At 28.3% G+C, this 13,331-nt stretch overlaps 1 protein-coding gene across 1 annotated transcript in view; it reads right to left on the bottom strand.

The window, feature by feature from the left end:
- Positions 1 to 4,454: 4,454 nt before the first annotated feature.
- Positions 4,455 to 13,331, bottom strand: part of LOC113377533 (uncharacterized protein DDB_G0287625-like) — a 13,651-nt gene continuing 4,774 nt past the window's right edge. The window contains exon 4 of the mRNA XM_026617887.1: positions 4,455 to 4,834. Coding sequence (XP_026473672.1) covers positions 4,455 to 4,834 — 380 coding nt within the window. The remainder of the gene's footprint in view (positions 4,835 to 13,331) is intronic.

Here is a 13,331-nt window from a genome sequence, read left to right as displayed (position 1 = left end):
GGACCAAATTATCAGTTCTGCTTTAATTTTTTTGTGAGAACAAATTAAAGTTATCTAAAAAATTATTAATCTGTTAAATATTGATTGTTTACATTTTTATTTTATATTTGCAATATTGTATTTATTTATTTTTATAAATTGATTGTTGTATTTATATTACGTTTAAATATTAGTTTATTTTATGGTGCTTTGACAAAGTATACCAGACTGCAAAAAAAACATTTCATTTGAAACTAAACTTGGAGTCATTTAAAAAAAATAGTAAAAAGACACATTTGATACGTTTTTTATATTGGTGAATGAACCCAAGATTACCTTTGTAATTAAACCTATCAATAATTAAAAAATAAAATTAACTATATTTTCCTATTTTAATTTCACATTATTTTTTTAAATGTTTTTAACAGTCTGGTGATATTTGCATCCACATCTTCAAAATCACTTTGCAAGGTTTTAATAATGCTCAACAATTTTTTAAACAACAATAACGTGCACAAATTGTTATAATATAATTCTTAACTCAAAGCATAGTTTAAATTAATTTTAATTCATTGAAGTATTATTTGTATGTAAAATAATTTCTTTCGTCTGTATATATATTTATAATTGAATGATTGTGTGGAAAATTATGAATTGTATCCATTAATTTGTAGTCTCGATAACGGGATAAAGCATTTTCAATATAACTAATAATATATAACTGATAACTCGAGGTTTGTATATGTAATGGATAAATAAAATTAAATTAATGTTATTAGTAATCTTGTTAATTAATCTCGAGGCAGGTTAAGTTATTTACTCATTATGAAAATTTGATTTTCAAACTAGTAGTTTAGTAATAGGAATGCCGATATATTTTTTAAATAAATTATGTTATAAAAATCATCTAAATTTGTTTAATTAAAATTAAATTATTTATAAGTAAATAAATTTAAATTGTATTTTCCAAAGTCGATGCTCACAATTTAAGCTTGTGCTCTTAGCTCTGTATCTCCGAAACCGCTGGGCCTACCTTTGCCTTTAACTATTTTTTTTGAAATTGAATTCGAAATGAAATGACGATTGCTAATGTTCAGGAGATAAATTGATTTATCTATAATTTACATTTGATTTGCTCAGATATAACAAACAAGATAGCAAAAATAATGAAAGTTAGAGTATTTGTAGTAATATATTTGAAAACGTTTAAAATTTCTCGAATATTTCATTACGGTACGGGAAGTTCCAGCAATTTGCCTTAAGGTACGATGCCATACACCACTCGTTTCTATGTGTGGGCTTTAAATATAATTCTATTTCTTTCTTAAAGGTTCCAAAGCTCCTTATATACTTCAGAAATAAATAAATTTAACTTTGCTATTCAGTTTATATATTTCTATAAATATGAGATAAGATCCTTCATTCTAACTTTATTTAATTAATTTAATTAATATTTGTTTATTTAATCTTTGATGAAGCGTCGTGGCAAAGATCGTTATCGCGTTGACTTTGTATGATGTATACTTCAGAGATAAATAATCTTAACTTTGCAATTCAGTTTATATATATTTTATGAATATGAGATAAGATCCTTCATTCTAACTTTACTTAATTAATTTATTTAATATTACTTTGTTTATTTAATCTTCGATGAAGCGTCGTGGCGAAGATCGTTAACGCGTGATATACATAGTATTTTATGCAACTTTATCCCATTCCTTTGAAATCATTTATTATTATAAGATTACGATTGAACATGTGCATATCAAAAATGAAATAATAAATTATTTAATGAATAAATATTTTTATTTATTTGATTTCAGACAGAATTATTTATCCAGAACCATATAAATTATTCCACTTCACATATTGGTCTAAGTCCATATCTGATACACTAGCTCGAACTCGTTTCAAAGCAGTCTCAAAATCTTGGAATGTTATTGGACGAAGCTGTAAAAAAAACTAGGTTAAGTAACATTTTCCTCAAGGCAAGTTGCATCAAGTATTAGCAATTTTATTACTAATGTTTTAATCTAGCGGAATTAAAATGAAGACTCTTATATCATATTTTTAAAAATCACGTAAAGTGAATTGCAAAGTAAAGTCAAGTGGATAAGTGAATTAAAATTCAAGTCTTGCCTTTGCCAAAACCTGGACATTTCTCTACACTATCAATACAATTTTTTCTAAAGTATGCCAAAACCTTCAAAACGTAAAGATACTCAAAAGTTTCATAATTTCTTCATATTTTTCTGATTAAATATCCTTCCTGACTGTAAATAGTATGCATATTGGTAGTGGCAAACAAAATTTATATTTTGAATTTCATTATTCTTACCTCTGTTATTGTAAAATCATAAAAAAAAAATGATGAGAATATGCAAGAAATATGAATTACAGCAAATGTCTAACCTAAAAATGCACGTTTTACATCAAAACAAATATTAGTTGACAGCAAATTCAACTCATAAATGTGTCATCCGCCATATTTGTTGGGTTGGGTTGGGTTCACTTAAAATCCGCTAGAGGAGAGCTTGCTTTTTTTTTCAAAAATACCACTAATTTTATATTTTGTTAAATGCTATAAATATTCTATTATAACTATATAATATTACCATCATTTAATGATAAAGCTGCAAATTTACAGTTTTTCAATTTGAATCTATGAATCTACAGTTTTCTACAGATTTTTTCTGGCCTATCTACAGTTTTTCTCTATGGTGGACCTGGCAACACTGATCGTATGACATTAAAATTTCTAGTAAATTCAGAGCACGTTGTTCAGTTCTTCGGCCGGCGTCGTGAGAGGAACAACTGTCTCAAAAAACAATTTTATTCGGTCGAATTATTCTATTTAGTTTCGTTTAATTGAATTGCCATGTGCTTTTAAGAGGCTGCGAACCTGGGACATCATTGTACATAATTACCAAATTTTGGTAGGCTGTCATAAGGAAAAACTTAAGGTAAGGTAATCACTATTAATTTGTTCATATTGTTTGTAACTACTATTCTATTTTATTGATGATCGAATTACTTGTATATGCCTTTTTGAAAGGCATCGAATTACTTGTATGTGCACTTATTTCTGATTAATTCACCATAATATAGGTAATTTGTTTATTGCTATTATTTACTTTGACATATTTCTCGTACATTGCCGCCAATGAAATTGCATCTATAGAATATATTCTGAAATGTCACTCGTAAACAGTGACTTCGTTTTTCTATTTTACAGTTCATTTAAAAAGTACTGTACTGTTATAAATAAATGACAATGCTGATAAAATTAAATGTACTTTTTCATTCAGGTGCTTATTGTTTAAATCAAAAACAATTCTATATGAATTTTACAAAATAGTACTGCAGTTGAGTACAAACGCATAGCGCATCCAAATAGATTATTTTACTTTATATTTTACAAATGAATTATTAGACAATATAATAGAGAAAACTAGTGGGGTGTATGGCATCGTGCCTTAAAGCAAATTGCTGGAACTTCCCGCACCGTAACGAAATGTTCGAGAAATATTGAATGTTTTCAAATAGATTATTATAAATATTGCAACATTGTCCAATATATATAAGTTATATAAACTGAATTGTAAAGTTAAACATATTTGTTTAAAGTACATTAGAACTTTATCCAGAATTACGATTAAAATCTGTATTTTTTTCGATATACAAAAAAAAAATTGAAAAAAAAATTTTGAAACAATTTTTTTTTCAAATCAATTATTTTGTTAAAACAATCAGAAAGTTTTTTGAATCATTCAAATCGGACGCTTAGTTCTCTCAAAAACTGCCATTTTTGCACATTTAGCTCTGTATCTCCGAAATGGTTAGGCCTGCCTTTACCAAAAACTAATAATCACTTCTCTCTATTATTACGAATTGAATGTTTTTTAGATCATTCAAATCGGATGCTCTGTTCTCTCAAAAACGAGGTCGTCAATCCTCAATTATAAGACATTTCTATTCTACTTATCTTATTTCACCCGATCAAATCAACAGGTGGTTCCTCAGGAGGTGGTTTAAGTACATTATCCATTTCCAGCCTGGGATTGCAGTACTCTTGAGCACTTGGGCTATAAGTGCCCCTGGTGGCCCTTTTACTCCTGGCCATAATTAACAGTGTGCCCAACAAGGCAGCTTGACTTGCGCTCTATCTAAAAGACAATATTAAGAGCTAAAACTATGGAAAAGCTTTAAACTATGGAAAACTTTCAATTACGAGCCCCCCCCGGAAACTGAATCCGCCACTGCACCGAGCTTATATCCGTGCGTTGGTCGTGGAAGGTTGTGGAAGGTTCCTCCGAAATTTCTTCTGCCACCGTAATTGCCATCGTAATCGCCACCGCATCCATTGTAATACGGCTGAGGTGGTGGTCCCGCAGCTCTTGGAGGCTCATCAAGTAATGGCTGTCGAAACCGAAAAGCAGGAGGTCCGCCTGTCATCGTAGGTCGTACATCAACCATCATCGGCGGACCGTGTTATTGTATCGATTGCTATTTATCGGCGGCATATTTGGGTACGGCATTGAAGGAAGTGGTGGCCCAGGTGGAGGTGGATTGTACATAGTGTTTGGCGGTGTTGGTGGAGCTGCCATACTTGGTTGTTCAATGTAAGCGTTTTGGCGTGTTTGATTTTGCCGATTTTGATGTTCTGTCAATGTCAATGTCGTCTGCATTTGCATGGTCGACGACAGAAGCACGCACGATCTGAACATTGAAAACGACGTGGACCTCAATGTGGACCTCGACCTTGATCTAGTTCTACTCCTGCGCCTTCGTTCGACATTTTCGCGAGTTCTTCGGTCGCGTGAGCGTCCTCGATCTCTATTACGACGGCCACGATCTGCAATGTATCAAAATAAGGATGTGTAAATTATCGATTCAATAATAACCCTCCGCATTTATATGGGATAAATGAGTTTTTGATGTCTTATATATTATATAAGAAAGTTCGACAGGCCTATTTTTATTATTATGGACCAAATTATCAGTTCTGCTTTAATTTTTTTGTGAGAACAAATTAAAGTTATCTAAAAAATTATTAATCTGTTAAATATTGATTGTTTACATTTTTATTTTATATTTGCAATATTGTATTTATTTATTTTTATAAAATTGATTGTTGTATTTATATTACGTTTAAATATTAGTTTATTTTATGGTGCTTTGACAAAGTATACCAGACTGCAAAAAAAACATTTCATTTGAAACTAAACTTGGAGTCATTTAAAAAAAATAGTAAAAAGACACATTTGATACGTTTTTTATATTGGTGAATGAACCCAAGATTACCTTTGTAATTAAACCTATCAATAATTAAAAAATAAAATTAACTATATTTTCCTATTTTAATTTCACATTATTTTTTTAAATGTTTTTAACAGTCTGGTGATATTTGCATCCACATCTTCAAAATCACTTTGCAAGGTTTTAATAATGCTCAACAATTTTTTAAACAACAATAACGTGCACAAATTGTTATAATATAATTCTTAACTCAAAGCATAGTTTAAATTAATTTTAATTCATTGAAGTATTATTTGTATGTAAAATAATTTCTTTCGTCTGTATATATATTTATAATTGAATGATTGTGTGGAAAATTATGAATTGTATCCATTAATTTGTAGTCTCGATAACGGGATAAAGCATTTTCAATATAACTAATAATATATAACTGATAACTCGAGGTTTGTATATGTAATGGATAAATAAAATTAAATTAATGTTATTAGTAATCTTGTTAATTAATCTCGAGGCAGGTTAAGTTATTTACTCATTATGAAAATTTGATTTTCAAACTAGTAGTTTAGTAATAGGAATGCCGATATATTTTTTAAATAAATTATGTTATAAAAATCATCTAAATTTGTTTAATTAAAATTAAATTATTTATAAGTAAATAAATTTAAATTGTATTTTCCAAAGTCGATGCTCACAATTTAAGCTTGTGCTCTTAGCTCTGTATCTCCGAAACCGCTGGGCCTACCTTTGCCTTTAACTATTTTTTTTGAAATTGAATTCGAAATGAAATGACGATTGCTAATGTTCAGGAGATAAATTGATTTATCTATAATTTACATTTGATTTGCTCAGATATAACAAACAAGATAGCAAAAATAATGAAAGTTAGAGTATTTGTAGTAATATATTTGAAAACGTTTAAAATTTCTCGAATATTTCATTACGGTACGGGAAGTTCCAGCAATTTGCCTTAAGGTACGATGCCATACACCACTCGTTTCTATGTGTGGGCTTTAAATATAATTCTATTTCTTTCTTAAAGGTTCCAAAGCTCCTTATATACTTCAGAAATAAATAAATTTAACTTTGCTATTCAGTTTATATATTTCTATAAATATGAGATAAGATCCTTCATTCTAACTTTATTTAATTAATTTAATTAATATTTGTTTATTTAATCTTTGATGAAGCGTCGTGGCAAAGATCGTTATCGCGTTGACTTTGTATGATGTATACTTCAGAGATAAATAATCTTAACTTTGCAATTCAGTTTATATATATTTTATGAATATGAGATAAGATCCTTCATTCTAACTTTACTTAATTAATTTATTTAATATTACTTTGTTTATTTAATCTTCGATGAAGCGTCGTGGCGAAGATCGTTAACGCGTTGACTTTGTATGGATAGAGTCGCGCGTTCGAATCCCCGCTCTGGAAATCTGAAATCAGGTATTTTCAATTGTAACTATAGATAAAAAATGTTTTAAATTGAAAATAAACCCATCCCGGGGGGTTCCACTGCGCTGTGAAATGTAAATGGAAAAAGCTCTTTGTCAGCCAATTTGTAAGCTCTTATATTTTATCTATAAAATACGAATAAATAATAGTATATTTGAAAACATTTAAAATTCTTCGAACATTTCGCGACGGTACGGGAAGTTCCAGCAATTTTCCTTAAACGATGTCAGGCTGAAGATTCCTTTATCCTGAAATTTAATTTGTAGTCTATGATTTTTATGTCTTATATATGTTTTATAGCTTTATTTTTATGCAATAGGAAATGAATGCAACTGAGAGCAAAGGTCTTGCAGCAAATTTAATAAAACCAGAAGTGTTGGTGACACATTTTGCACATTTTAATAAACAGTAAAAAAACTAAAAAAAATTGCTGCCTTGGACACAGAGTTTAGTATTTTTAGTATTTTTTATATAATATGTATGATTGTTGTGGCGAAGGTCGTTAACGCGTTGCCTTCGTGTGGATGGGGTCGCGCGTTCGAATCCCCGCTCTGACAACCGGAAAGCGCGATGTGTATTTTTAATTGAATGATGTTTGTAATAGGTTTTGTAATAGGCATTTTACTTTAATAAATATGTTATTATAGTTCATACATAATTAATAGACTATGTTACTAGTGGTTAAAAAACAAATATTAGTAAAAAAGATTCAGACTTATTAGAATAACAATAAATAAATAAATGTTATTAAAAAAAAAAAACACAGTAGAAAAAGTCGATTATTTTTTAAAAAATAATATAGTAAAAATTTACGATAAGATTTTGAAAATGTTTTTTTACGTGTTAATTTTTTTCTTTTTATTCATATATATATACAATATATATATATATATATATATATATATATATATATATATATATACATACATTATTTTCATATCTCAGACAGACAGAAGTTCCTAGTATGAGAGATTATGAAAACAGTTTACATAATTTATATATACATTTCATTTAAGTATTACATTAATATAATATCTACTTATTATAATTAAAACATCTTTATATAACTCTTCAGTCTTCTTTGTCTTCAATTTCCTTATAATATTTCTTTATTTTTCTTTTAATTTTAATTTTCTTTTAATTAACTTTATAATCTAATTTTCTACGTTTGCTGAAGTAACAGATCGTATCATCATATATAAAACTTTTTGTAGAATTCTTTGATTTCAAAAATGATTATTTGAGGAATCTTTGAAAAGTTAAGGGATCAGATGATTCGTAGAACAAATAATTGACTCTGGAAAAGCTCTTCCCTCAATCGTCATTGTCCAATTTGTAAGCTCTTATATTTTATCTATAAAATACGAATAATTAAAGTTACTATATTTATAATAATATATTTGAAAACATTTAATTTTAAATAAATTTTGAAATTTATTTTTTAGTCTATGATTTTTATGTCTTATATTTTTTATAGCTTTATTTTTATGTAACAGGAAATGAAAGCAGTGTTTTATACTGCTCCTGAGAGGAGGCTCCTGCAGTAGATTTAATAAAACCAGAAGTATTGGTGTAGAAATTTTGCTGCCTTGCACACAGATTTGAAATCATTTTTACTAGTGAGTATTTTTTATATAATATAATATATCGTTGCAACTCAGGATTATATTATATATATAACTTTGTTACGAAGATGTCGAAGAGCCCACATTGCACACAATATATTCTAACCTTTAAAAATAATTTACACAAAATAAGAGAAATATAAGAGGAAGGGAAATATCTGTTACACCTAGATAGGTGATGATTCATTATCTATATTTATATCTATTTTTAAAGTTGAAATTTAATGCAGATATTTGTCTAACAGCTAATTCGGTCACTTGTTTTAAAAGGAACATTTGCAATATCGCTACATTTGACTCATAATTGTGCATTGTAGGTCCAGATTATAGTTTTATAAATCAAAAGCTAAATCATCATTTGTAGAGATTGCGAGAACTGAAAGAATAACAAAGATTTTGTGTATATTCATCGCAGTCATAATTATACTTGCAACAAACAAACTATAGTTATGTATAAAAATAATTAAAATTAACTTGTAAATTAAAATGTAAATAAGTTCACAGTAAATAAATTAAATAATTAATAAAATAGCTAATAGTTAATTAAATTATATTAAATCTGTAAAATATTGACTTGAGCCTTATTATAATATTATTATACTGATGGCTTGTAAAATTAATAAATAAATAAATAAATTTATAATAGTTATATGCTCTTAGAGAACTGAAACAATAATAAAGAATTTCCGTTTATATATTTTTCGCAGTCATAATAATTATATTTACAACACAATAAGCTGACGATTCATTTCATATTTAATGCATATATATAAACAAACAATTAGAAAACTTTACAAATATCAGATAACCTGTTATTCAATTGGGGGGACTTGCAGTCCCAGCAGGTGTAACAGCTAATTCGGTTTTGGTCACTTGTTTTAGAAAGAACCTTTGCAGAATTGTTATATCCGTAGGATCTGAATTCTACGATATACAAATAACCTCACAAATAGATATCTACGGTAAGTTCAATGGCTGTAAAGAATTTGTGTGTATATACTCATCCAGGTGATAATTTATAATAATTATACATTTACAACACAATAAGCTTATGATTTAATTTAAGTTTTGCATAAGAATATATATATATATATATATATATATATATATATATATTATATATATAAATAAACTATCTCACATGACCTCACTAATAGATGTCCATGTCCCTACAGATCCCTCGTTGAATTGTGGGAACTTGCAGATCTTCTTGTAACAACTAATTCGGTTTGGACACTTATTTTACAATGAAGCCTTTTCTGTATTGCTATATTTGACTCATAATTGGATACCGAAGGACCAGAATTCTTCGGTAAGTTCAATGGCTGTAAAGAATTTGTGTGTATATACCCATCCATATGATAATTTATCATAATTATATGTCCACAACACAATAAGCTAAGAATTTGATACAAATTTTGCATAAGAATGTATTTATATATAAACAAACTACCACATATAACCTCACTAATAGATGTCCATGTCCTTACAGATCTCTCGTTGAATTGTGGAGACTTGCAGATCTTTTTGTAACAGCTAATTACGGTTTGGACACTTGTTTTACAATGAATCTTTTGCTGTTTTACTATATGTGACTCCTAATTGAATATCGTAGGACCTACAGTAAGTTCAATACCTGTCAAAATGTGTGTTTTCCAGCCACAAGGAATTTGTGTGTATATATTCATCCAGGTGATAATTTATATTAACCATATGTGCACAACACAATAAGCTTACGATTTAATGTAAGTTTTGCATTAGAATGTGTGTATATATATATAAACAAACAACCACATAACCCCACAACTAAATGTCAATATGCAAACTTTGCAACAAATTGATATATTTTGGTATTTTTCACATAAATTATTATGTAAGATTATTAATTTCATATATTTTCAGACTTTATGTACGTATGAGTACAAAAATTTGTGTTTTTGATAATTGTTGTTTTGACATTTGTGCCGCTTTGAGGTTAGAAGTGGATTTTGAGTGAAACCAAGCAAAAACATATATTTTTGGATAGTTTGTTAGTATTAAATGACTACTAAATCATGCATTAATAATTTATTAACATAATATTTCTATTTTATCCCCTATTACATACTTTATTACTGGTTGTTGTAATTTTTAACTACAGAACAAATAGTGCTTACCCAATTACGTTTTTACCAGTTTTTATTTGTTTTTAGGATATTTAGCGCGACAAACACTGTTTTTTGCCAATTTAGTTTGAGTTAAATCGAAATTTTAAGTCGGATTTGCGTTTTTCTTCTTGAGATACAGCGGAATCCGCGGGTATAAAAGGCCGGCACTAGCTGTCATGGAGCTCAGTAGTGCGTCAGATTTCGAACAGTAAACAGTAAAGTGAGGTTAAGTGAAAAAAGTGAGGTTAAGTGATAAAAATAGTGAATAAGTAAGTTATAAGTACTTATAAAGTGTGTTACCGTGTGCAATTTGTATGTAAAAGGTATGCGATTCATATTTTTATACTTTTGCACAATTATTTTACTTTACTAGCTAACCCGGCAAACAATTTGCTTAGTAAGGTCTATTCTAAACAATTTCTAGAGAATCAAAAATATTAATACTTTTAGCTAAATAACTAGTATATAAGAATGTGCTGTTTTAATGCCATATACATACAATGAGGTATTATAAAAACAATAAACCCCCCATTAGTTTGTCTATATTTTGTTGATACAATCAAACTGGAAGTTTTATACACTTTCTATAGAATACATGATATAATCCATCGAAGTCTTTTTTGGTCTTTCGACTTATCGATTAAGTTTCAAGTTTTTCAGATTCTTTTTGGATTCTGCATTTTGTGTATAATTGTAAATAATACTACTGAGCTTATACAAAATTTTCAAATTTCTGCGAGGATAGATAGAAAATGAATTAAGTATTTCTTCTTTGATCTCCTTTTTAAAAATTTTCAAGTAACATTTGATGAATTAAAGTAAATTTACTAAAAAGTATTATGGATTTTCAAAGATTACCGTTTATCTCCCAATAGCAAAGTCTTAAGAATCAAGGTTATAGCCGGTTATACATCTTTTTCCCTCTACTTTCAACACACAAACAATTTAAAACAGAAACAAAAGTTTTATTAGGGAATGAGTAACTATGTTTATTGTTATTACTGAATTCATTTAAGCCGGCCACAGACGTAACTGTATACTTGCGCAACTGAATGAATGCGCAACCATTTTTATTTTCACAGCGCCCACAGACGGTTCAAGTTTATGTTCAAGTACTTGCGCAAGCATATCACAAATGTCAAATATAAATGTCAAAACATAACCTAAAAATATATCTTTTTTATTAATTTATGTATTTACAGATCAGAAGAGAATTCAAAGTGTTCAGAGGGCTAATTTAATAACTTTTAATTGTCGATAACTTCATAAACTTGTATTATGAATTCGCTACAAAGTAAAATAAAAACGGACATGTGCTGCCACACGCGGCCAACGAATGAACTTGTCGACTTGAATGATTGCGCAATTAAAATAATGAAAAAGTGCTCATGTCTACTCGCTTGCACCAGTCTGTCAAGTTGCGCAAAAAACACTCCACAGACGCTACAGAATACATGCGCAAGTCGCAGGTTGCGCAAGTATACAGTTACGTCTGTGGCCGGCTTTAGATACTCTAAACCAGATTATTTAATGTAACGTGCAAGAATTATTTGTGAGAATGTACCAAATTTTTATTTTATAAAATTTTATTGCTCAACAGATTGGCCCTATCAATTAAAGAAATACTCTCTCAAATTCAAAATCTTTCACAACGGCATCAATTAAAATCGCTTTGCAAATAACAAATAATCATTGTTATGCAATTCTGTGCAAATAATAATCTCCAAAAGAATTGTGCAAAATATTAATAGTTTTAAATTCGATTTTGTACAAAATTTATCCTTTTACCAAATAGATTGCGAATAACGAATAAAATTATTTTGTTGGTCATTATGAAAGAAAACGTGTTTTAGGAATTTAAACTCGGAAAATATAAAGATACTAGCTGACCCGGCAAACGTTGTTTTGCTAATATTCTAAACAATTTCTAGAGAATCAAAATATTAATACTTTAAGTGTATAAGGATTAAGTGTTGTTTGAATGCTATATACATGAGGTATTATAAAAACAATAAACCCCATCAGTTTGTCTATATTTTGTGATACAATCAAACTGGAAGTTTTATACACTTTCTATACAAAACATGGTATAATCCGATCCAAGTCTTTTAGGTCTTTCGACTTATTGCTTACATTTCAAGTTTTCACATTCTTTTGGATTTTGGATTTTGTGTATAATTATTAATACAAAATTAATGATTTCATACAAATATCGACACATTACTTGCTAATTTAATTAAAATTTCTTATTTAAAGTACTCGACTTTACCTAAATAATAATTCTTGTATCTTGTTTTCTTGAATGTAATATATTACACTTTTCCAACTTTATTATAATTTTGATACAAGTCCATCAAAAATTCGAAATTTAAACCATTCATTTGTAACTTCTAGGGTGTTGAATTAAATTAAAAGTAAATAAGAAGAATGGTAACATTTTTGAAAAACATCTATTTCATTTTATACAAAATCGACAAATTCAGTTTTGAATTTGTTAGTAATTATATTACACATTTTTAGAAAAGGGAAATTTTATTTAACACGTAGAAAATAATATTATCTATCCATTAGTTTATTTAATCTATGATTTTATCCATGACATTTACTTTCAACGACATTTAATTGTCAACTGTCATTCGGTGTTTCTATTTTGATACAAGTATATTTAAATGCATTTACTTTGGAAAATTATTACGTGAATAATATAAATTTTTTAATCACCACAGAAAATTATTACGAAGTGGCAAATTAATTTTTAATATTAGCAAGCGATGACACATGGATGATGGAGAAAATTTATTTCTTGAAATGGGAATGTAATATTCATATACTTAGGTATTTATGTATATTTGTTTATACGTAT

This window comes from Ctenocephalides felis, unplaced genomic scaffold (assembly GCF_003426905.1).
Source record: "Ctenocephalides felis isolate EL2017-DRISC unplaced genomic scaffold, ASM342690v1 CF-g0.4_SCAFFOLD_00845, whole genome shotgun sequence".
Lineage (NCBI taxonomy): Eukaryota > Metazoa > Arthropoda > Insecta > Siphonaptera > Pulicidae > Ctenocephalides > Ctenocephalides felis.
Note: the sequence above shows the minus strand (reverse complement) of the source record. Positions and strands in the feature narration are given on the sequence as shown.